The following is a 23,708-nucleotide window of genomic DNA, read 5'->3' as shown; positions in this document are numbered from 1 at the left end:
TCTCCCATCTCCCTCACTTCTCAGTGTCCCCTAATTATTACATAGCTTTGCACACTTCGAGTGACTTTTATTCCTAGGCATTTTTCTCTGTGTTCTCATGTATTCATTCATAGAACACATACAATGTCCCTGTGAGATGGCTACACTATTATTATCAGCCTTTAAATAAGGAAATTAAGTATGAGGGAAATATTAAGTATTATCTGCCCAAAGTCATGGAGAAGGCAATGGCACCCCACTCCAGTACTCTTGCCTGGAAAATCCCATGGACAGAGGAGCCTGGTGGGCTGCAGCCCATGGGGTCGCTAAGAGTCGGGCACGACTGAGCAACTTTACTATCACTTTTCACTTTCATGCATTGGAGAAGGAACTGGCAACCCACTCCAGTATTCTTGCCTGGAGAATCCCAGGGACAGAGGAGCCTAGTGGGCTGCCGTCTGTGGGGTCACACAGAGTTGGACACGACTGAAGTCACTTAGCAGCAGCAGCCCAAAGTCATACAGCTAATTAGTGGCAGAGTCAATCTGTTAAGCTACCCAAGTCTTCTTCTAAATGACAGTCCTGTGACATAGGAGAGCAGTCTTTGCTGGGTCTCCTTTCTCATGTATGCACCGTGCTTCAGATGACTTTATTTTAGTCCTACTTATTGCAGAATATCATGGACAGAGGAGTCTGGGGGGTTACCCTTCCCATAGGGTCACAAAAAATCAGGCCCAACTGAGCAGCTAACAGGTTTCTTGCTTTCACTTTCTTCTTTATTTTCCTCTGGATGCTCTCCTCTCTCTCTCTAAAATTGTGGGCCTCAGAAATTAGCACAATGCTCTGAATTGTTTTGTATCGAATACTTCTAGTAACAAAGACTAAGTCCAAGATGGGTTTACCTTCTGGTGGCAGCCATGTTGGATTGATAGCTCATGTTAAGCTTTTATTCAGCCTAGCTTGGCAAGGCATCTATAGTAGCTCCCTGCCTGACCTCCTTGCTTCTGCCGTACTCCCTCAGTGTCTGTTCTCTAACCAGCAGTGAGAGTGATCCTGTTTAAACAGCTGCCGGATCACTTCTCTGCTGGAGGCCCTCCAATGTCTACCCACGTTTCTCAAGAGTAGAAGCCAAAGTCCTACAATTGTCTTTAAGGCCCTCCTTACAGCTTCCTATCCATCTTCACCTCCTGCCACATTGCCCGTGCACTTTGGGCGCCAGCCACAAAGGCCTCTGATTCTTGAGACCTTTGCACTCGCAGTTCCCTCTGTCTACAACAGATTCCCCTCAGATATCCACGTGGCTTTCATCTCTTCCTTCAGGTCTTTGCTCAGATGCCATCCTCTCATCCCCACCCCATCATTTACCACCCTCCTTTCCTGCTTATTATATAGCCATGGCATTTACCACCAGCTATTTGTTTCTTCCTGCTACCTCGCCTCATATATTATCCACAGAACTTTTCTTGTCTTATTCATTAGTGTGTATCCAGTATTTAGAATAGTGCCTTGCATATAGCACGTAGCCAATAAATAATTGTTAAATCAAGATTCTTTTTTAAAAATTGAAGTGTAGTTAATTTACAATGTTGTGTTAGTTTCTAGTGTACAGCACAGTGATTCAGTTTTATACACACACACACACACACACACACATCTGGGCTTCCCTGGTGGCTCAGATGGTAAAGAATCCACCAGCAATGTGGGAGACCTGGGCTCAATCCCTGAATCGGGAAGATCCCCTGGAGGAGGGCATGGCTACCCATTCCAGTATTCTTTCCTGGAGAATCCCCGTGGACAGAGCAGCCTAGTGGGCTGCAGTCCATGGGGTAGAAAAGAGTCAGACACAAGTGAGCAACTAAGCACAGTGTGTGCACACATGCGTGCGCACACACACACACACACACATATTCTTCTTCAGATTCTTTTCCATTATAGATTATTTTAAGATATCGAATATACATCCCTATACTATACAATACATCCTTGTTGCTTATCCATTTTATATATGTGACTCAAGACTTTTGTTGTCTTCAACATGAACTGTTGTTGATCAGAGGACTGCTTAATTCTGTGCTATGTGGTTCTTTTGGGGACATTTAGATCTAGTTGTAGAACTTCACATTTTGTTAAATCTCTTATTGAAATGGAAGATACAAAGGTAATAAGTCATGCAGTGTCTGATTTGTTCCTAGTGAATCCCTAGATATATATTTGAGATTAAAGATATATATTTTCCAAGTACAAACCACAGTCTAAAAAATGATATTTTATAGTTTTGTCAGGTGTCACAACCAAACTCTCCCTCTATCCTTTTGAAGAGTAAGTTTCCTCAATCTCCATTCTACTTTTTTTCTAGTGCTTCATTCTTTAACAAAGAATCTGTTTGTCTGGCAAGTTGTTTTTCTGGGTCCCATCCTCTGGGTCTTCAGTGGATTCTTTCCATTTTCAGAATGGGCTGAGAGAACACTTCTGCAGAGCTAGCAGAACATGAGTATCTTCTCAGTAGGGAGTCAACAAAAATTTCAATAATTAGTCACTGCTTATAGCTGGCCATTGTGAGCTAGTTTTCCTACAGAATTATTGTGACAAAATTCTCCCATCTCCCTCACTCCTCAAAATTTCTTGGCTGCCAGAATTTTCCTGCCTCAGTGTCATCTTAGGCTCCTTGTTCATCTATTTTTAGCTTTCTGATTTCATATCCTGCTTTCTCTATTTCAACTCGATTGCATTCACCTGACTTTCTGCCTCAATGTGTTGAAGTTGGACTACTCCCATTTTTTTTTTTCCTGAATCTAAGAGCTTCATTCAGGAAACAACCTGAGTAGACTTGTATTTCAGCTTTTATTAAAGTGACATCCCGCCTCTTTGTTCAGAGCCTCACACACTGCCCCCTTTTCTCTTGACCGGTTTTTCTCTTAATGCTGTGAGAAGCGAGTGGATCTCAGCTTCCTTGAATGTGAGAGGAGTTTGACTGAAACTGCACTGATCCCTGCCAGCTCACTTTGCTTTAACCTTCTTGATCATAAGTGCTTAAATGTGTCAATTACTTTATGTCTTAGAAAGATGATGTCTTTTGATTCATATCAAGGGTAGTAAGAATCCACCTCTTGGGACTTGCCTGGTGGTCCAGTGGCTAAGAGTCTGGGCTTCCAATGCATAGGGCGCAGGTTTGATCCCAGGTCGGGGAACTAAGATCCCACATGTCGTGCGGTGCGGCCAATAAATAAATAAAAAGAAAAAAAGAATCCACCTCTTTTTGATGTGGCCGAACGAGATCCATCATCATCCTCGAAGGCCCACGTCCCTGTGCTGCTCCCAATCCGTCCCGACATCATTGCTCTTGGACCACTGACAGCACTAAAGGCCTATACCATACACTCAGGCGGCATGCTTTCATTTCCTGGCTCTGCCACTTCCTGTGTGAGTGAGGTTTGGACATTTATTTAAGTTCTCTGAGCCTCAATTTCATAATCTGTATAATGGCAATAAAAATGTTTGCCTCTAGGTTTGCTTCAACGAGATATTATAATGCAAAGCACTTTAACAATTATTATTTTTTGCTCTTCAACAATAATATGTACAATGTTAGAATAAGGGGAAGTAGTGGAAAGTTTGTTTTAAAGGCCTAGTTACTGCCATTTCACCTGGACCTGGAAGACTTGTTTTTCTGGGTGAAGAAATGTTTTCCCTGTGTGAAAGTTTCATAATCACAGCCAAGCAGGCCCACGAGCCCTGCCACTTAAAGCGGCTCGTCTCTTTTATCTGTAACACTTATATCTATAGCCTGGGAATGAGGATACTGGTCCAACTCCTGATATTCTACAGGATAACCACTGAAATCTCTCTGGATTCGATGCCATGATCCATGGCTATGGATGACCAGGACTGACATGGACACTCTGAATTTCATACCATGTGGTGGCATTCTGATTTCCCTGTGAGCCTGACCGAGTTTTGAACAGGTAAGTGAAAGGGATGGAGGCATAGTGAGCATCTGGGAGAGAAAAGAGGACCCTTTTTTAAGTTTTTCCAAGTTAAATCAGGAGAGTCAACTTGTGGAGTGAAGGGTAGTTTTATAATTCAAAAAAATGGCCCTGGAAATGAAAATTTACCAGAAAAAAATGAATTCTATAAAGACAAGGGCAAAGTTGTTTACTTGGGAAAGTATTATCCAAGTGGAGAGTTTTTGTGAATATGAGTTTAACATAAAAAGGAAGGAAAGATAAGTGATTATTAATGGACTTGTCTATAAAACATCTAAGTCCCCAAACATTAGCCCCAAGATTCCTAATACCAGAGTTCATTGGTCACTGTAAAATCCTAATATCTTCAGTGTATCTTTAACAGATTTTAAGGAACATATTAACCAAATGTACAAGTTTTGATTTGGCCATAAAAATGCAAGAAGAGCTGTGATTCTCTAGGATTAATGAATAACATTTGTTTATTTGATTTGCTCTAAGAAATCATTCTAAAATCTGTTTACATATCTGGCCTCTCCAGGATGAATTTTATGTTGGTTCAGCAGATTGTTTACAGTTTTTTCTTCTTCTGCCTTTTTTTTTTTCATCTTCCCTGCTCAGTGCCCAACCCAAGGTCAAAGGCTGATAGAGAGTAAATCTCATGAGGAGGTTTTACTCTAGGGAAGTTGTTCAGTGGATGGGATCTTGGCGTACAGAGAAAGATGACAGGCTCTTTCTGGCTCCTCAGCCTTGTTGCTGTAACTGCTGCTCAATCCACCACTGAAGAACAGGCCAAGACATTTTTGGAGAAGTTTAACCATGAAGCCGAAGACCTGTCTTATCAAAGTTCACTTGCTTCTTGGAATTATAACACCAATATTACCGATGAGAATGTCCAAAAGATGGTGAGTCCTCATGGCTACAGAGGGGTATTGGTTGCTTCTTAAAAATCAGCTTACTGCCCAGGAAACTGAAAAGGGAAATCAAACAAATGCTCTGAGCTGTGAGATTGGATGTTTGCCTCAGTATTTCTGATTCTGGAGTCCCAGATGACTGAAAAATTGACCTTTGAGTTTACTTGAAAAAATGTTACAAAATAATTCACTGGTCTCAGTCCAGATTCTTGGTGAATATGCTTTAGAAATTTGCCACCATAATTCTTATCATAGTCAGGCTTTCAAAGCATGTCACAGAAATGCCATAAGTTATTCAGTTAATAATTTCCTCAAGCCTACAATGTCAACAGGAATATCTAAAGACTCTCTACAAATCATCTATTAACTGAAAAAATATGCAGCTGGAGGCTTAGTGAAAGAGCTCGCTAGTAATTAAGATTACCAGGGGTCGGGTGAGGCTGGACTTGGGAATTCCTTCCTTAATTGTCACGGAGTTCTGAGGGACTTCCAGAGTATACAGGATCCACAGAGCCCTCCAAGAAAACCCGTAATCAAACCAGTTCTGACAAATCTCAGAATGCTCTGGGAAAGCAAGATGTACTCTTTGACAAGTGCAAGGATTTAGGAAGTTTCTTCCCTCACGTATCTCAAAGCAGTGCTGGAAATGGAGTGACATTATTTAAGCAAAGTTTTTGTGACACTTGTCCAGCAACGCATTCTTTCAAAAATGTAGTTCAAATCTTATTTTTTCAAATAGTGGGTTACAGGTTTAAGTTAAATCACTGCCACTCACTGGACAGATTCTATATTCTGGACAGATTCAGTCTGAGATCTGCTGCTTCATGTGAATTCCCCAGGAGATTCCCCCTCACCTCCACTTTTTCTAAAGCTTTAAGAAATCCAGGAGATTTTGACAGCCCAGCATTGTCATAGGAGACCATTTTTTTTTCTTGTCTCATATTTTGGTCTTACCTTTCTTCATGGTTGCTTTTTTCTCACGTTTTATTTGATCTTGACCACTGTGCATTTGTTTTCATTCTCAAATAGTCCATAGGTGGTGGTGAAGGTAGACCAGCATTGTGCCTAAGAGCTCTGGAGTCAAACTGCTGAGGTCCAAATCCTGGCTCCACCGCTTTCTACCTGGGTGAACTTGAGCTACTTAATGAACCTTTCTGCGCCTTAGTTTTTCTGCCCGTGAAAAGCCATGTAATACCATATTTGCTTCATAGGGTTGCTGTGACAACAGCTAATACACAAAACCACCAGAATTGTGCTCAATGCTTGTGAGCCTAGGAGAACAATACAGCACCATTGGTGTGAAGGTGAGAGGGTATTCTAATTGCTGAAAAAATGTGTAACAGTTCTGTTCAGTGTCCAGATACTGAGAGGGCATTTTACAGAAGGAGATGCAGTGACGTTTGTTGAAATCATCTCTGGATCATTAAGTGCTATCACTTTTGAATTGCACTGGTTGATTAGAGGAAAGGCAGAAATGAAAGGGCCTAAGTCCACGAAGGGTAGTCCAAGTGCAGACAGTATGGGCCCTTTAAAGAAAAGTGAAAATATGCAAATACAAGAAGCAAGCAGGGGGCCCAGTATCCCCTTTCTCCAGCAGTGGTGAAGGGCGAGTTAGCGCATTAGTGCATCTGTGTGGATTTACCTGGGGAGGAGGCAATAAACAGGGAGGACAGTGGCTCCTCTGTTCTCTTATCACATTTATTGAGATCCCCTAATGAAATGGGAACTGCAGCTGGTGCTACACGAGGTACCAAGATGAATAGGAAGCTGAGATAATGGTCCACTGCCGATGGCCATGCTTATAGAAAGACTTGGAGAAATGGAGAATGTTTTCCAAGGAAAGAGCCACTGGAGTGATTTACAGGGATGAGAGGGACTTAGAAGGGAAAACAGAATTAGCTCTACAAAGCCTAACTCAAAAAGACAAAAAAAAACATGAGTCTGAGATGGAAGAAGAAAGACTAGAATGTTCCCAGTTGTATTGGCCAACTCTCTTCAGATTAGAAAGGTGGTGCCTTTGAAAGCTCAAAAGAGATAAATTTACAATAAATAGGAGGAGGTGCTGTTTCTATTACAGGTAGTGAAACTGGTAAGACTTGTAAATCTAGACCATTCTTTAATCTGAAAAAGTGAGACATTGAAAACTATAAATAGGTTTTGGAAATATTTAAGCGAATGTAAGGATTGTAGATCCACTGTGGGTGAGACATGCATTTATGAAGCCAGTTCTTTACCTTCCTCAGTATCAATGCCTAGGGCTATGTCACTTTACAGTGCCATCTCACTGAAGGTGACGTGACTGTGTCCTTTGCCATGTGACTCACATCTGCTGTTAGCAGATGTCTTACAAGTAGAGGCGTGAAAGGACTTGAACGATGGGACTTTTCCTTTGCACCTTTGCTTTTACCATGAGGACATGCCTGGATTGATCAGGTAAAGAGTGAGAGATGTGTGGAATAGTTGTCCTGGCAGAAACTAATCCCCCAGGGTTTTAAGAAGATCCAGCCAAGATTAGCAGAGTTGCCTGGCAACACTCAGTGATTCTAGGCACACAAACAATGAACACTTACGCCGTTGAGATTTTGGGTTGTCTGTTATGTAGTACTATTATAGCGATCTTCTTCCCTTCGCTCAGTCATGTCTGACTCTTTGTGACCCCATGGACAGTAGCCTACCAGGCTCTGCCGTCCATGGGATTTTCCAGGCAAGAATACTGGAGTGGGCTGCCATTTCCTTCTCCAGGGGATCTTCCCAACCCAGGGATCGAACCCAGGTCTCCTGCATTGCAGACAGACGCTTTACCATCTGAGCCACCAGGGAAGCCCCATTGTAGCAATAGATAACTAATATAAGAAGAGAAATTTGGGCTGTATGACATGTGTATGTTCATATCCTATCATGATTGAGGGCAATCTGTCATTTCATAATTATCCCTTGGTATAACGTTCAGAGTCAGAATATTGGGCTTATCAGCCAATCGACCTAGTGTGGCAATTCTTAGATCAAGTCATGAGAATAGTTTAAAATAATAGAGGGCACTAGAATTTGATCAGTATAGTGTCCCCAAAGCTCGCTGTTTAGGAGAGGTCCATCGGATAGATCTAAGGAAAAATACTTTGTTCAAAACAGATTTCCACATAGTTCAGAAATTCAATGAAAATTACCAGACACTTGCTTTAGAGCAAATACAATTCTCATGTTTGAGATCAAACATTCACCAATTAAACTGTAATTCTCTTCTCAGTAAAATGACATTACTTTTTTGCATTTATTGTTGGTTTGATTTTTGAAAGAGTCCTTTGTAAGTCAAAGGATTTTTGTTTCTTTTTTTGCAAAGTCAGAAGCTCTTTGGCAACATGGGAGGTCCCTGGACAATTTTTTTCCCCTGGAAGAGAGTGAAAGGATCCTGCCACTGGCAGGGGCATCCTGGTTCTCTGTTCCAGTATTTGGCAGTAGCTACTACTGCTGCTGCTGCTGCTGCTAAGTCGCCTCAGTCGTGTCCGACTCTGTGCGACCCCATAGACAGCAGCCCACTAGACTCCTCTGTCCCTGGGATTCTCCAGGCAAGAACACTGGAGTGGGTTGCCATTTCCTCCTCCAATGCATGAAAGTGAAAAGTGAAAGGGAAGTCACCCAGTCATGCCCGACTCTTAGCGACCCCATGGACTCCAGCCCACCAGGCTCCTCCGTCCATGGGACTTTCCAGGCAAGAGTACTGGAGTGGGATGCCATTGCCTTCTCCGTAGCTACTACAGCTGCCCCCAATTCCTGTGGGCACAACTGTGAAGGGAGCATTGAAGACTGCCCTGTTGGAGCCCGAGGTCTCAGAACACTTCATAAATATTTCTTGTTGAGTTATCAGAAGCTGTGAAGAGACAGCAGAAGGCCCACACTTACCCTTTGGGTGGGCAGGGCCCCTAGAGCCCTTGGGCACACCTGCTTCCTGGACCTTTTCCTCTGTCTTTAGGGCGGGGACACAGTGAACCCAGAGCAGGGTCATTTTAAACTGCTATTCTGTACCCAAGGAGAGAACGCACACTTCAACCCTGTCTGCAATGAGTCTGTCCCACACTCCCCAAGATATGTAAGCACCTACGCATAGGTACAGGGGTGGGGAAAGGTCAGTGTGATGCAGATATGATGGAATTCAGGAAATCTGATGCTATCCTGATTCTGCTAAGCTGGCTGTGATGCCTTGGGCAAGTCACTTACTTTTTATCTCATAAATGTAAGATAGTAGATGGGCCCAGTCAAGATTTTTCAGTGGATAACAGTGGTGAGTGGACAAGTTCCATCTGTGGAGGATTAGTAGGAGTCAAGTGCACTGGAGGTGTTGTTCATACTAGTTTTCCTTTGTCATGAAAACTTGATAATGTCCCAGTTGAGTGATGTAATTTGGTAAAATTAAACTTGAGCAATTCAAAATGACATGTTTCATGCCATCCAGATTTGACACACTCACTGATCTGAGCACTCTGACAGGACACCAGGCGGCCACCAGCTACACCCAGGGAGGGCAGCCTAGTGGTCAGGAACTACTGCTGCTTCTCAGTGTGTGCCAGGTAACTGGGCAAAAGACAAAACATTTAATTTTGGCTAAATCCTTTGGTTTGGAGCAGTTCCATGGGGGTTTAAGATCTAGTTATAGGACCTAGGGAATAAAGTGGGTTTTCTTTTTCTTTACTTTTACTATTGAGGGCTTTTATAACAACAGCTTTATTGAGATATAGTTGCATGCTAAGTCGCTTCAGTCATGTCCAACTCTTTGTGACTCCATGGACTGTAGCCTGCCAGGCTCCTCTGTCCGTAGGATTTCCCAGGCAAGAATACTGGAATGGGTTGCCATTCCCTTCTCCAGGGGATCTTCCTGACCCAGGGATTGAACCTGTGTCTCTTACATCTCCTGCATGGGCATTGGTAGGCAGATTCTTTACCACTATCACCACCTGGGTTATGTACCATAAAATTCACCAATTTAAAGTATACAATTCAATGTTTTTTAGTATATTTACAGAATTATGCAAATATCATCACTATCTCATCTTAGAACATTTTCATCACTCCAAAAAGAAAGCACATGCTTATTAGCAATCTCTTCTTCCCCTAACCCCCCAGCTCTCAGCAACCACTAATCTACTTTCTGTCTATAGATTTGCCCATTCTGGACATTTCATATAAATGGAATTATACACTAGGTGGTCTTTTGTGATTGGCTTCTTTCACTTTGCATGCCGTAGCATGTATCATTATTTTGTCCCATTTTACCACCAAATAGTATTCCATTTGGAGAAGGCAATGGCACCCCACTCCAGTACTCTTGCCTGGAGAATCCCATGGACGGAGGAGCCTGGTAGGCTGCAGTCCATGGGGTCGCTAGAGTCGGACACAACTGAGCAACTTCACTTTCACTTTTCACTTACATGCATTGGAGAAGGAAATGGCAACCCACTCCAGTGTTCTTGCCTGGAGAATCCCAGGGCCGGGGGAGCCTGGTGGGCTGCCATCTATGGGGTCGCACAGAGTCGGACACGACTAAAGCGACTTAGCAGCAGCAGCAGCAGTATTCCATTATATGGATTTTACTTTACTTGTTATTGTAAAAATTTTCAAGCACATATACAAGAAGAAAGACTAATATGTTGAATCTCCTTATACTCATCACCCAGCTTCAGCAATTATCAACACTTCGGCCAGTCTTGTTTTATTTTTCTACCCAACGCCATGTTTATTGGATTATTTTGAAGGAATAACTATATGTTTTATGTAATAAATGTTTCACCTTGTAGCTCTCAATGTAAGAATTTTTAAATAACCTTAATAGCAGTTTCATGTCAAAGACTTAACAATAATTCCTCAGTGTAATCAACCCTCTAGGCAATATACAAATGTACCCTAATATCTCATTTTAAAAATTCAGCTGGTTTGTTTTAATCAGGATCTAGCAAAGTCCTCTCTTGATCATTTTGGCAGAGGTACTTTAAGTCTCTTTCAGTCTATAGAGCCCTTCCTCATTTTTTTTTTTTTGTCATTTATTTGCAGAAAAATTGAGTTGTTGCTCCTAGAGAAACTCCCACATTCTGGATTGGCTGACTGTGTTCCCATAATGTTGCTTAACATGCTCTTTTGACCCTCGTATTTGCTACAAATGTATAGATCTGGTACAGAGGTCAGCACACTTTTTTCTGTAAAAGGCCAAGTAGTAAATATTTCAGGCTTTTTGAGCCCTACAGTTCCTATTCAACCCTGCCATTGTAGACCAGTCAACTCTGCCATTGTAACACAAAAGCAGGTATAGACAATACATAAATAGGTGTGAATATGCAAACTTTATTTATAAAAACAGATGGTAGGCAGAGTCCTGCTCTAGAGATTTGATCAAAATCAGGTTTCCCCTGTGAGGTTTTTTAATAGGTGTGGAAATTGAATCTATACTACTAGCAGGGTGCAGGAATATTGAGCCAAAAAATTAGCCCAAAATTAATTCAGGTTCCTAGAGCTCTGGAAAAAATAAGCAAATTAAAAAATCTGTAGGGACCCTTTTTAGATCCAAAGCTCAAGGCATTTCTACTTTATGCAATAGATACAAATAAATTTAAGATAGACCAAAAATTAAATAGGAAAAGCAAGTCAAGCTTTTATAAGAAAATATAGGTGACTTTTGGTTAGGAATGGTTTATTAAGTGAGTCTTGGTTGGGAATGGTTTATTAAATGAGTTTTACTTGAGAATGGTTTATTAAATAAAAGACATCATAACTGCACACACACACAAGACAAGAAGCAGAGAGCGCCCGCGGTGTCCATGGAGAGAGGTTGAGATGGCCGCCCTCTAGCCCTAGACACTGGGGCGGCAGGACGGCGAGGATGTCGGCTTAGTTAGTCCCGACCACTGTCCGGGCTGTGAGCAAGAGGAAGCTGCAGCCCACCGGGACCGCCCTCACCCTGACACTTTTAGCAGTAAACAAGATAAAACAATTTCTTAAAGATAAGCCTGAACATGTTGGTGTGAAAGTTGGTGTCCGAACTAGGGGTTGTAATGGCCTTTCCTACACTTTAGAATTTACAAAGACAAAAGGAGACTCTGATGAAGAAGTTATTCAAGATGGAGTCAGAGTGTTCATCGAGAAGAAAGCACAGCTAACACTGTTAGGAACAGAAATGGACTATGTTGAAGACAAATTATCCAGTGAGTTTGTGTTCAATAACCCAAACATCAAAGGAACATGTGGCTGTGGAGAAAGCTTTAACATTTGACTCCTCAGGACTGCTCGGGCTGTAGGCCACCGGAGACCTGTGGAAGCTCTGGGGCTTATTGACAAAACCATGTGACTGTCACATGCTTAAGGTGTGTAATGTATGGCTGCCTTCCAAGGAAAATAAAGTGATGCATTTGAAAATGAAAAAAAAAAACACCAAGAAGCAGAGCTTGAGAAAACATTTTGATACATATAATTAACAAAAGATTGACAGCCAAGATATATAAAGAAATTTTACTAAATGATAAAGACAAAAATTCACTAGAAAAATCGGGGAAAGATATGAGCAACAAATGCATAGAAGAAGAAATTCAAATAAATATATATATATATATATATATATATATACACCTCATATATATGTTTAACCTGACTAATAATCAGGATAACATTATTTTAATAATGAAATACCAAATTGACATAAAGTCATATTTGCCAAAATATGATATCTGTAGAAGTTGAAACTTGCTTTTTAACCCATCAGTTCCACTTCCAAAAATTCCACCTGGAGAGCCTCACCTGTGTACTCAAGAAACTTTATATATTTGCAGATTTAAATTAAATATTAGCAATTTTATATGATTTAACCTAATACAAGGATGTATATGGTAAAAAAAAAAGTATTACTTAAAGACAGGAAACATTCATAGATGAGAAATTATTAAATAAATTTGAATTTGGTCATATACTTAAATAGTATACAGCAGTTAAGATCAATAAGGAATATATACTTGAAAAACTAAGTAATGCTAAGTGAAAAAAGCAGAGAGATTTTCTTTTTTTCTCAACTTTATTGAGATATAATTGACATATAACATTGTGTAAGTTTAAGGTGTACAAACTGTTGATTTGATACACTGATATATTGCAAAATATATGGTAGCAGCAGTAGCAGTCTTAACTAACACCTGCATTACATCACATGATTACCATTCGAGAACATTTAAGATGTATTCTCTTGGCAACTTTTGAGTATATAATATGATATTATTGACTAACCACTAAATAAGTATGCCTGAAGCAATTATTATAAAGTGTTAACATTTTAAAAACCTGAGTACAGGTTTTTGTGACATTTGCTATGTTATTTATACTATATTATATTTTTTTATGAAATATATCAAATATATATCTGGTGGGCCACTTTCTGGTAGGACCCAATTTCAGGAGTGAGTTTTTTTTCCCCTATAAATTGAAAAAAAATTGAAATGTTTGAAAGCCACATTGCTTCCTCCCATCTGGAAAAAGAAAAAATAAAATTTTGATTCTCAAGACAAAGCAATAGAATTCATATTCTTATAATTTAGATTCCTTACTTTGTTGAATAGAATAAGTGTTTTTAAAAAATATGCACATATCTGGGCCTATTTGACAGAGAAGGCAATGGCACCACACTCCAGTACTCTTGCCTGGAAAATCCCATGGACAGAGGAGCTGGTAGGCTCCAGTCCATGGGGTCGCTAAGAGTCGGGCACGACTGAATGACTTTACTTTTGCTTTTTACTTTCATGCGTTGGAGAAGGAAATGGCAACCCACTCCAGTGTTCTTGCCTGGAGAATCTCAGGGACGGGAGAGCCTGGTGGGCTGCCGTCTATGGGGTCACACAGAGTCGGACATGACTGAAGCGACTTAGCAGCAGCAGCAAGGCCTATTTGAAAAGTAATCAAGGCAGTTTTCATCTTTAAATCTGATGTGGTTTGGAGAGCTATGTCTGGATACTGGGTCAACACATGGGGCCTGAGGGTGGAGGGTTCCCTGGGAACTTGTCGGGCGCCAAGTCACTGCCTAGATGTTAAGATTCCTTTCAGTTTTTCATCTTCTGTCTTCAGGAGACTCTCATACCTACAGGGAAAGAAGTGGTTTAGAGACTGCTGAAAGAATAGCCTAGGAGTTGATAGTGAGGCATAGAAAAAAAGATGAAATTTTAATTTTTTGCATTTCAAATAACTTATCACAAAAGCATTTTAATTGTTTAAATAAAACTATCATAATTTGGAAAGAGACCACAAGACCTATGACTTAAAACGAAGCTCATATGAAAACATCTAAAAGCATAATGAGATCATATTTAACTTGCATATCATTAGGGCCAAAAAGAACAGGATATCTTATGGAATGGAAGGAAATGGCAACGTGCTTCAGTATTCTTGCCTGGAGAATCCCACGGACAGAGTAGCCTAGTGGGCTACAGTCCATGTGGTCGCAAAGAGTTGAACACAACTAAGCAGCTAACAGACACACAAAGTGTAATTTAGGATTTTATATTTTCAGTCCTTGAAATGACAAAGGATCTCTCAATAGGATGAGAATATGGTATCCACTACAGCTATACATAGCGGGTCAGAGAGGGTTTTAACTTCCTGTGATTGTACTGAGTTATGTGTGTCTTGACCCCAAGCCCCCATCAATGGCTGCAGAAACGTTTGCTGTGTTAATTGCTTCTCTTCTGCCTTTGCACAGAGGCAGTATGGGATGCTGTTTATTTGACCTGTAATAGTTCTTTTTGAGGAGAAGGCAATGGTACCCCACTCCAGTACTCTTGCCTGGAAAATCCCATGGATAGAGAAGCCTGGTAGGCTGCAGTCCATGGGGTCGCTAAGAGTCAGGCATGACTGAGCGACTTCACTTTCACTTTTCATTTTCATGCATTGGAGAAGGAAATGGCAACCCACTCCAGTGTTCTTGCCTGGAGAATCCCAGGGACAGAGGAGCCTGGTGGGCTGCCGTCTATGGGGTCGCACAGAGTTGGACACGACTGAAGCGACTTAGCAGCAGCAGCAGCAGTTCTTTTTGAACCCTGTAGCTATGTAAGTAACTGTATATGCTTCAATTCATTCATCATTCAAGTGCAAACATTACATATAGCTGTCAAGCAGTATGTAAGTGACTTGGTTGGTATGTATGAACTGATTTTGATTCTCTGTGTAACTGCTTAGCTGTCAGTTTTATTTAGGCATGGGAACCTTATAGTATGAATATGGAATAAATTGTAAATAAGATTAAAAAGAACAGCTTGAGATGGAACAGTGTATCCTCAGGGGCCAAAATTCAAGACAGCATAATGTTTTTGTGATACAAAGTATAACACTTCTAGTGTGATAATGATAAATAAAACAGATATCTTCAAAGTTCCCACATACATTATAATTTTAAAAAATATTTTAAGACTGAGGCTTTTTGGGGATTCTGGGTTGTCTCCAAGGGAGATTGAAAATAAAAGAATGCTCTTAATTTGGGATCAAATTTTACCAGAAATTTTGCTGTAAATCATCCTAGATTGGATGAAAAAGGGTAGGGGCTGAGAGGTGGGTGGTGGGTTACATAAATGAATCTGTGCTGTAGACCAAACTCCTTTTTCCATAGCTCATTCCTTCTCATTCAGACATGGTACAAAGAAGACCAGAATATGTTGAATCCAATCTACAGCCAGTGGTTGAGAGCATTTAGCTTTAGAGGCAAACATATCTGTGTTGATTCCCTGATTCTTCCAGTTAATAGCTGTGTGACCTAGTCAAAGTTACTTACCTGCTCTGTGCTTCATTTGCCTCATTTGTGAATTGGAGACAGTCACAACCACCTCACAAGATTGTGCAGACTCATTGAACAGTAGTTCGTAAGGGGTTGTGTGTGCTCAATAAAGAGAAATCATTTTCCATTTCACTGTGACTGTTCTACTCATCTCTTGTATGATCCATTGCTGCACCTTTCATGAACCACTTTCATCATGTCACACACCTGCTTGAAACCCCTAAGTGACTCCCTAGTATTCACAGGATAAAAGTAAAATTTCTTAATCTAGAAAATGCAGTCATGCCTGGAGTCCTGCTTTGGAATCTCTACTATTTATCTATTGTGTAAAAGATTACCACAAAAGATTATCTATTGAGTAAAAGATTACCAGATCAAAACAACACACATTTATTATCTCCTGGCATAGTTTAGCTGGATCTGCTTCTGAGTCTTGCAAGATTACAATCAAGGTCCTGGCTAGAGCTGTGGTCTCATCTGCGACTTGACTGGAGATGAATCCACTTCCAAGCTAATGTGGTTAGTGGTAGCATTGAGCTCCTCGTATGCTCCTTAGGATGTCAGTCAGAGGCCATCTTGAACTCCTCACCATGTGGCCCTAGCCATGGGACAGCTCACAACATAGCATCTTGCTGCATCAGTATTAGCAAGGGAGATTCTTCTAACAGGATAAAAATGATAGCCTTGGAAATTCCCTGGCTGTCCAGTGGTTAGGGCTCTGTGCTTCCCTGCAGGAGGGAATGAGTTTGATCTCTGGTTAGGGAACTAAGATCCCACAAGCTGTGTGGCTAAAAACAAACAAACAAAACAATCTTATCTAACATAAACATGTATATCCTTCACTTCTGCTGTATTCTCCTTTTGGAAGTGAGTCATAGGTCCTGCTCACACTCAAGGGAAGGGAGACACAGGAGGGTGTGCCACCAGGAAGTAGGGGTCCTGGGAACCATCTTAGAGTCTGCCCGCCTCAGGATCCAGGATTCAGACGCTGGCAATTAGTTGCCAGCTCTACCGTTTATTTTTCTTAGCCCCTTTCTTCACGTACAAAAAATGGAAATAGAGTAATTTTCTATCTCTTGGGATTGTTAAGAAAATCAAATGAGGTAAATTATTTTGCAAAATACTCTACAGCGATCTATTTTCTGCCTACTTTAAGATCTGTCTTAAGTTCCGCCTCCTCCAGGAGTCCTTGCCAAATCTGGTCCCTATAACAGGAACTGCTTGGCCCCACTCGTAGTTTATATGGAATCATAGGCTTTTATGTTTCAGTAATGAAACATTCATGATGTGTATCTTATCTCCTTGATAAAACAACAAGCAGCTTAAGGACAAGGACTTTTTTTCTATAAGTGATAAAGTAGCTACCATTTTTTAGTGCTTAGAATGTATCAGGGACTCTGAGAGGCATTTTATTATTTGTTAAATTTTCTTGTCCTTTCAACAACCCTTTGAGGTAAGTTCTGCTATTACTCTCATTTTATGGATAAGGTAACATGACTCAGGCTAAGTAATTTGCTCAAGGTCACACAGCTAGTTAGAGGTGTCTGACTCGAGGAATGGAGTTCTTACGTGCGTCATATGCTACCTATTTTTTATAGTCTAGAAAAGTACAGTGTAGAAAGTGGTTGCTCGTTTTAGCCTTTGATAAATGGAAGTGAGCTTGTACACTGAGAGAAGACTGCTGCTGCTGCTTCTGCTGCTGCTGCTAAGTCGCGTCAGTCGTGTCTGACTCTGTGCAACCCCATAGACGGCAGCCCGCCAGGCTTCCCCGTCCCTGGGATTCTCCAGGCGAGAACACTGGAGTGGGTTGCCATTTCCTTCTCCAATGCATAAAAGTGAAGAGTGAAAGTAAAGTCGCTCAGTCATGTCCGACTCTTAGCGACCCCATGGACTGCAGCCTACCAGGCTCCTTCGTCCATGGGATTTTCTAGGCAAGAGTACTGGAGTGGGGTGCTGTTGCCTTCTCCGAGAGAAGACTGCATTGGATACATATGGAGAAGTCAAGATGGGGGGCAAGTGAACCCTGGTATCACTACCTGCTTCTTGGTTTCTCTGGTGAGTGGGTAATCACATTGGCTACCAAATGGTCATGTTCAGGGCAGTCTTGAACTGGGGATCAAAATTCAAGATCAGAATCTCTGGTAAATCACAGTACTATGAAGCTTCCTGCAAACTGGTTCTTTCTCATGGTTCTCATCACCATGAGAAGCTGTATTCTCAGGAAGTCCGCTCTGAGCTCTGCTGGGCTTTCCCTTTAGAGTGTTTATCATTGAATCCTTGAGTGACTCACCCACGTCACAGTGCTAAGGCCGTACATCCCAGGACCCCACAACATAAATCATCTGTGAGAATTCACTTCCAGTTCTGTGGACAGGACCCTTGGGAAAACGAAGCAAAAGGCCAGGAAGAGAGAGTGACCAAGAGTGGCTTGATCACGCTTAACCTAAACCTTGACCTTCAGCAAAGTAGAGAATTAAATAACTCGGGAAATATTAGATGTTCCACCAGATGTTCTTTGGCCTGTATCTTCTGTCTATTTGAATAGTCCCATTCTAACTTCAACTTCATTTTTTGTTGTTGTCATTTCAGAATGAAGCCAGGGCCAAATGGTCTGCCTTTTACGAAGAACAGTCCCGGATGGCCAAAACTTACTCACTCGAAGAAATTCAGAATCTCACACTCAAGCGTCAATTGAAGGCCCTTCAGCACAGCGGGACCTCAGCGCTCTCGGCAGAGAAGAGCAAACAAGTATGTGACGTGCTAGCACTGATCCCAAGAATGGAAATACTGGGGAAATCTTAAACATTAGTATCACTCAGGGCTGCTTACTTTATCTGCAAACCTAGCAATGCTCACAAGAGAAAGAGCGCTGTGCCTCGGTGGGGTGGTCATGTAATTTATCCTCCAAATTGGGATCCTTTGAGAGTGAAGGGGGACGCTGGTATGTTAGGACACATTGTTAAACTAGGATTGTCAGGGCGCTGCGGTCCATAGATACAGTGACAGAGGTCGCCTTCCTGAGGACCAGGCACTTAGCCCATGTCCGTGCTTCTCAACTGCAAGTGATTTTGCCCACCAGGGCCATTTGACAATGTCTGGAGTTAGTTTTGGTTGTCGCAACAGTTGAAGGGTGTTATTGGCCTCTAGTGAGGAGGGATGTTGCTAAACACTCTGCAAAGTGCTAGGAAGTCCCCAGTGACAGTTGCCTGGTCTAAAACATCAGCAGTTCTAAGCTCGGGAAGCCCGATATGTCATCTCATCCTCCCCCACCCCTTTCATTCTTGACTGTCTTCTGCAACTTCTTTAAAATGTTGCTAAACCAACGCAGCTCAGACCACTTTAGGGATAGGCGAGTCACTTCTTTCTAAAACATCATTTCCATATGTGGGTCCCTCTAAGTAATGGCAAGATTCTTCCTCCATTAAGCATAAAGTGATTTACCTCCACTTTCTACCGCCTTCTGGAGCCAGATGCCTGTCTCCTATAATAGTCTTCAAATAAAGGAAGGCAGATTTTTTTTTTTAACTATTTAAGGCTTTTTTCTCTAGCCTAAAACATCCTTCCATCTGTTGATTTTTTTCTTATACGATGGTTTCAAGTTCCCTAACCAGTCCTGGTTGCTGGCTTCATTTTGTCAGTATCCTTGGACTGAATGCAGCCCTCCAAGTGGGTTCATCTCTGCGTGAAAGTGAGCAGGGGTATGACATCCTGCTCTTCCAAGACATAGCTCTAAGGTGCCCCCTCTTTGAAGCCATTCTTGAATTTCCAAGTTACTAATTCAACCATCCCCCCATACTGCCACATCACTTTTTGGTGACAGTTGATTTCATGACTCGCTGTGGCATGTTTGTGGGGCTCTTAAAGACCAGTGACTTGTTCATGTCATAATTATCAGAGTGTAGGACGTAGTAGATGTTCAGTAACCGTGCAGTCAGTGAAGCCTGAAAGGAACAAGAAACACACTACAGTATGCATGTGTAGGTGAGAAACATTCTTGGCATTTGGGCAGATCTGTTTTTTTTCCCGGTCACTCCACATGTATTTATCATATGCTTATAAAGGAAGTCTGTGCTAGTTGATGATGGGAAAATTTAGCTGAGATATTCCAACCCTACATAAAAGAAGATACTTGGCCAAGAAGATGTGAACTTCTGTATTTTGAGGCATAAAAAATTGCATGATTGAAAAGACATCTCTACATTAGCATTCTCGTTTGTATATCTTCCATTTTTAACATTGTTTATTATCTTTAATTTGTAGTTGAACACGATTCTAAATAAAATGAGCACCATCTACAGTACTGGGAAAGTTTTGGACCCAAATACACAGGAGTGCTTAGCACTTGAACCAGGTGGGCTATTCATTTTGAGCAGTGATTATAAAATTTACTTTTTTTTATCCCAAGCTTTAAAAATGAGATTAACATCAGATGATGATGTTGTGCCTTTCAGATGGACAATCCAAAGAGGGAAAAATTCCAAATGTGTGTGTTTTAGCACACGGATGCTCTTTTAAGTTTTAACAAAACTTCACTATAAATCCTGTCACACTCAAGTAGTTTAATTAAGTTAGTAGTTCAATGATCTCAGTGGTTTATTTTCTCTGCAGAATTATTTTGAAGCTCAGATAAGGGTGAGGACACAAAATGGATTAAAGATCTAAACGTAAGACCAGAAACTATAAAACTCCTAGAGGAAAACATAGGCAAAACACTCTCCAACATAAATCACAGCAGGATCCTCTATGACCCATCTCCCAGAATAATGGAAATAAAAGCAAAAATAAACAAATGGGACCTCATTAAACTTAAAAGCTTTTGCACAACGAAGGAAACTATAAGCAAGGTGAAAAGACAGCCTTCAGAATGGGAGAAGATAATAGTAAACGAAGCAACTGACAAAGGATTAATCTCAAAAATATACAAGCAACTCCTGCAGCTGAATTCCAGAAAAATAAATGACCCAATCAAAAAATGGGCCAGAGAACTAAGCAGACATTTCTCCAAAGACATACAGATAGCTAACAAATACATGAAAAGATGTTCAACATCACTCATTATCAGAGAAATGCAAATCAAAACCACAGTGAGATACCATTTCACGCCAGTCAGAATGGCTGCTATCCAAAAGTCTACAAGCAATAAATGCTGGAGAGGGTGTGGAGAAAAGGGAACCCTCTTACACTGTTGGTGGGAATGCAGATTAGTACAGCCACTATGGAGAACAGTGTGGAGATTCCTTAAAAAACTGGAAATAGAACTGCCATATGACCCAGCAATCCCACTGCTGGGCATACACACTGAGGAAACCAGAAGGGAAAGAGACACGTGTACCCCAATGTTCATTGCAGCACTGTTTACAATAGCCAGGACATGGACGCAACCTAGATGTCCATCGGCAGATGAATGGATAAGAAAGCTGTGGTACATATACACAATGGAGTGTTACTCAGCCATTAAAAAGAATACATTTGATCAGTTCTAATGAGGTGGATGAAACTGGAGCCTATTATACAGAGTGAAGTAAGCCAAAAAGGAAAACACCAATACAGTATACTAACACATATATATGGAATTTAGAAAGATGGTAATGATTAACTCTGTATGCGAGACAGCAAAAGAGACACAGATGTATAGAACAGTCTTTTGGACTCTGTGGGAGAGGGCAAGGGTGGGATGATTTGGGAGAATGGCATTGAAACATGTATATTATCACATGTGAAACGAATCACCAGTCCAGGTTTGATGCATGATACAGGATGCTCGGGGCTGGTGCACTGGGATGACCCAGAGGGATGGTATGGGGAGGGAGATGGGAGGGGAGTTCAGGATGGGGAACACGTGTACACCCGTGGTGGATTCATGTCAATGTATGGCAAAACCACTACAATATTGTAGTTAGCCTCCAATTAAAATAAATAAATTAAAAAAAATAAGGGTGCGGACATGAATGAATCATGAGATTTCATTGAACAACTTTATGACCTTGATATTTGCCAGCCTTTCAATTCTTTACAAATGAAAATTTCTAAAAATGCATGTTTTTTTCCTTTTGGGTGCTTTGTTATAATAGGTTTGGATGACATAATGGAAAACAGCAGAGACTACAATCGGAGGCTCTGGGCTTGGGAAGGCTGGAGGGCTGAGGTTGGCAAGCAACTAAGGCCATTGTATGAAGAGTATGTGGTCCTAGAAAATGAGATGGCGAGAGCCAACAGTAAGTTTGCTGGGCTGTGGCGCTTCTGAAGCTCCCTATAGGGCTGTGGGGCTATTTCTCATGAATTACCAAGCCTGCCCTTTGATATAAGGGGTATCCCTAAATTAATCACCTGCTGAACAATTCAGGTTACATGTCTCCAAGAGGAGACCACTAGGGAATAAGGAAAGGTGAATTGACATTCTACAGTTTAAAAGGCTTGAGAGCGAGACTAAGGTACCAGGCCTCAAACAAATCAGTAGTCTGGGAAGGGCTCAGGCTCCTGAGAGTTCCTAAGGTAGTCTGTGGATGGACAGAGTCTATTTACCAGAAAGGATGAGAGACAGAGATACCGTCTCTCCTTTAAACTCCCATGTGGCCACAGTTCATTCTCGAAGGTCATTTGTGTGATTATCTCAGAGTGGTGTCCCAGAAAGAAACAAATCAGAGTACTTTAGGCTGGGAACTGTGGTCATCAAAATCTTAACATGGGGAGGAATTTCCATATCTCTCAAGTTATCCTCCTGACTGAATGATGAGCTCAAGCGTGGCGTTGTGAGGAAATTTCTGTTTTGGTCGTTTACTGCCTCCTGGGGTTGAGGAAGGGAAAGCAGTTTTCATCTGTCTTTCTGTGTTCCACTGCCGCTTAAACTCATATTCTCAGGCCAGAGGCACACTAGAGACTGGAACCCATCATCACATCCTTCCATCCAAATATTTACTTCTCTCCTCATCTTCCTGATCATTCATCGCCAATGAGCATGTAAACATTAAAACGACTAAAATACATTTACAAAAATTTATTAGCTGTTATCCTGACCCAAGCTCGTGTTTCTTGGCAACGAGACACTGCATGAAGCACAGAGATGGGCTGTGTATATTAGAATTTGCCAACAATCACAGGCCCACTGTAGCCGTGTCCAAGATGGATTGGGTTACAGTTGAAAATATAAGGCCCTAAACAAAATGAGAATTTAAAGACCCAATCACATGTTTTAAAGCTAAAGATGCTAACTGACCTAGGGAGAGAGTAGAGACCTGGGGTTAGGAGACTAGGAGTCCACCTCTCACCCTCACCAGTTGTGTGACCTTGGATGAATCCTTTGATCAGCCAAGAGCCAGCTGTTACCCAGCACCACGGGGACTGTAATACTGACCATCTTGTAGAGTTTTTGTGCTCATTAGATGAGATAATGAATTAAATTTCAGACACATTAGCTAGTGTTATTCATTTGTATCCCTTTGAGTTGAAGGCCAATAAAAATGTGACAGGTCTTTGGATTTTTTTTAACCTCCCAGGAAGGCTAGTCTATGTATACTGTGCTTTTATCTCTTTCTTTCCAGATGTTCTCATTTTCTTCTTTTTAAAACAGATTATGAGGACTACGGGGACTATTGGAGAGGGGATTATGAGGTGACTGGGGCAGGGGACTATGACTACAGCCGTGACCAGTTGATGAAAGATGTGGAACACACCTTTGCAGAGGTAACAGAGACACAGAAGTTCACATATTGTATGATTTCATTTATATTAAATGTGCATAATTGGCCAAACTATAGAGAAAGAAATCAGTGATCACCTGGGGCTGGAGGTGGGAATGGAGTTGACTGCAGAAGGGTACAAGAAAACTTTGGGGAGTATTGGAAACGTTCTAAAACTGGGCAGTAGTAATGGTTGTCCAATAGTATACTTTTATTAAAACTCACAAAACTGTATACTTTAAAATGGGTAAATTTTATGATATATAAATGATACTTCAATTTAAAAATGAAGGAAGTAGGTAGCATCTTAAAATGAATATATATATTTTTTGCATTTGCCTTCCAACTGGGGCTTCCAAAGTGGTGCTAATGGTAAAGAACCCGCCTGCCAATG

General features: G+C 41.2%; 1 protein-coding gene and 1 pseudogene across 1 annotated transcript in view; both read left to right on the top strand.

Annotated features, from left to right (window-relative positions):
• The first annotated feature begins 4,663 nt into the window (after window positions 1-4,663).
• The window catches only part of ACE2 (angiotensin converting enzyme 2), a 48,828-nt gene continuing 29,783 nt past the window's right edge, over window positions 4,664-23,708 (top strand). Inside the window, exons 1-5 of the mRNA XM_055563590.1 lie at window positions 4,664-4,846; window positions 18,228-18,386; window positions 19,899-19,989; window positions 21,710-21,853; window positions 23,206-23,318. Of these exons, the coding sequence (XP_055419565.1) occupies window positions 4,664-4,846; window positions 18,228-18,386; window positions 19,899-19,989; window positions 21,710-21,853; window positions 23,206-23,318 (690 nt within the window). The remainder of the gene's footprint in view (window positions 4,847-18,227; window positions 18,387-19,898; window positions 19,990-21,709; window positions 21,854-23,205; window positions 23,319-23,708) is intronic.
• LOC129638872 (iron-sulfur cluster assembly 1 homolog, mitochondrial-like) lies at window positions 11,718-12,193 on the top strand (annotated as a pseudogene).

This window comes from Bubalus kerabau, chromosome X, assembly GCF_029407905.1.
Source record: "Bubalus kerabau isolate K-KA32 ecotype Philippines breed swamp buffalo chromosome X, PCC_UOA_SB_1v2, whole genome shotgun sequence".
Taxonomy (NCBI): domain Eukaryota; kingdom Metazoa; phylum Chordata; class Mammalia; order Artiodactyla; family Bovidae; genus Bubalus; species Bubalus kerabau.
This window is presented reverse-complemented; position numbering and strand designations above follow the sequence as displayed.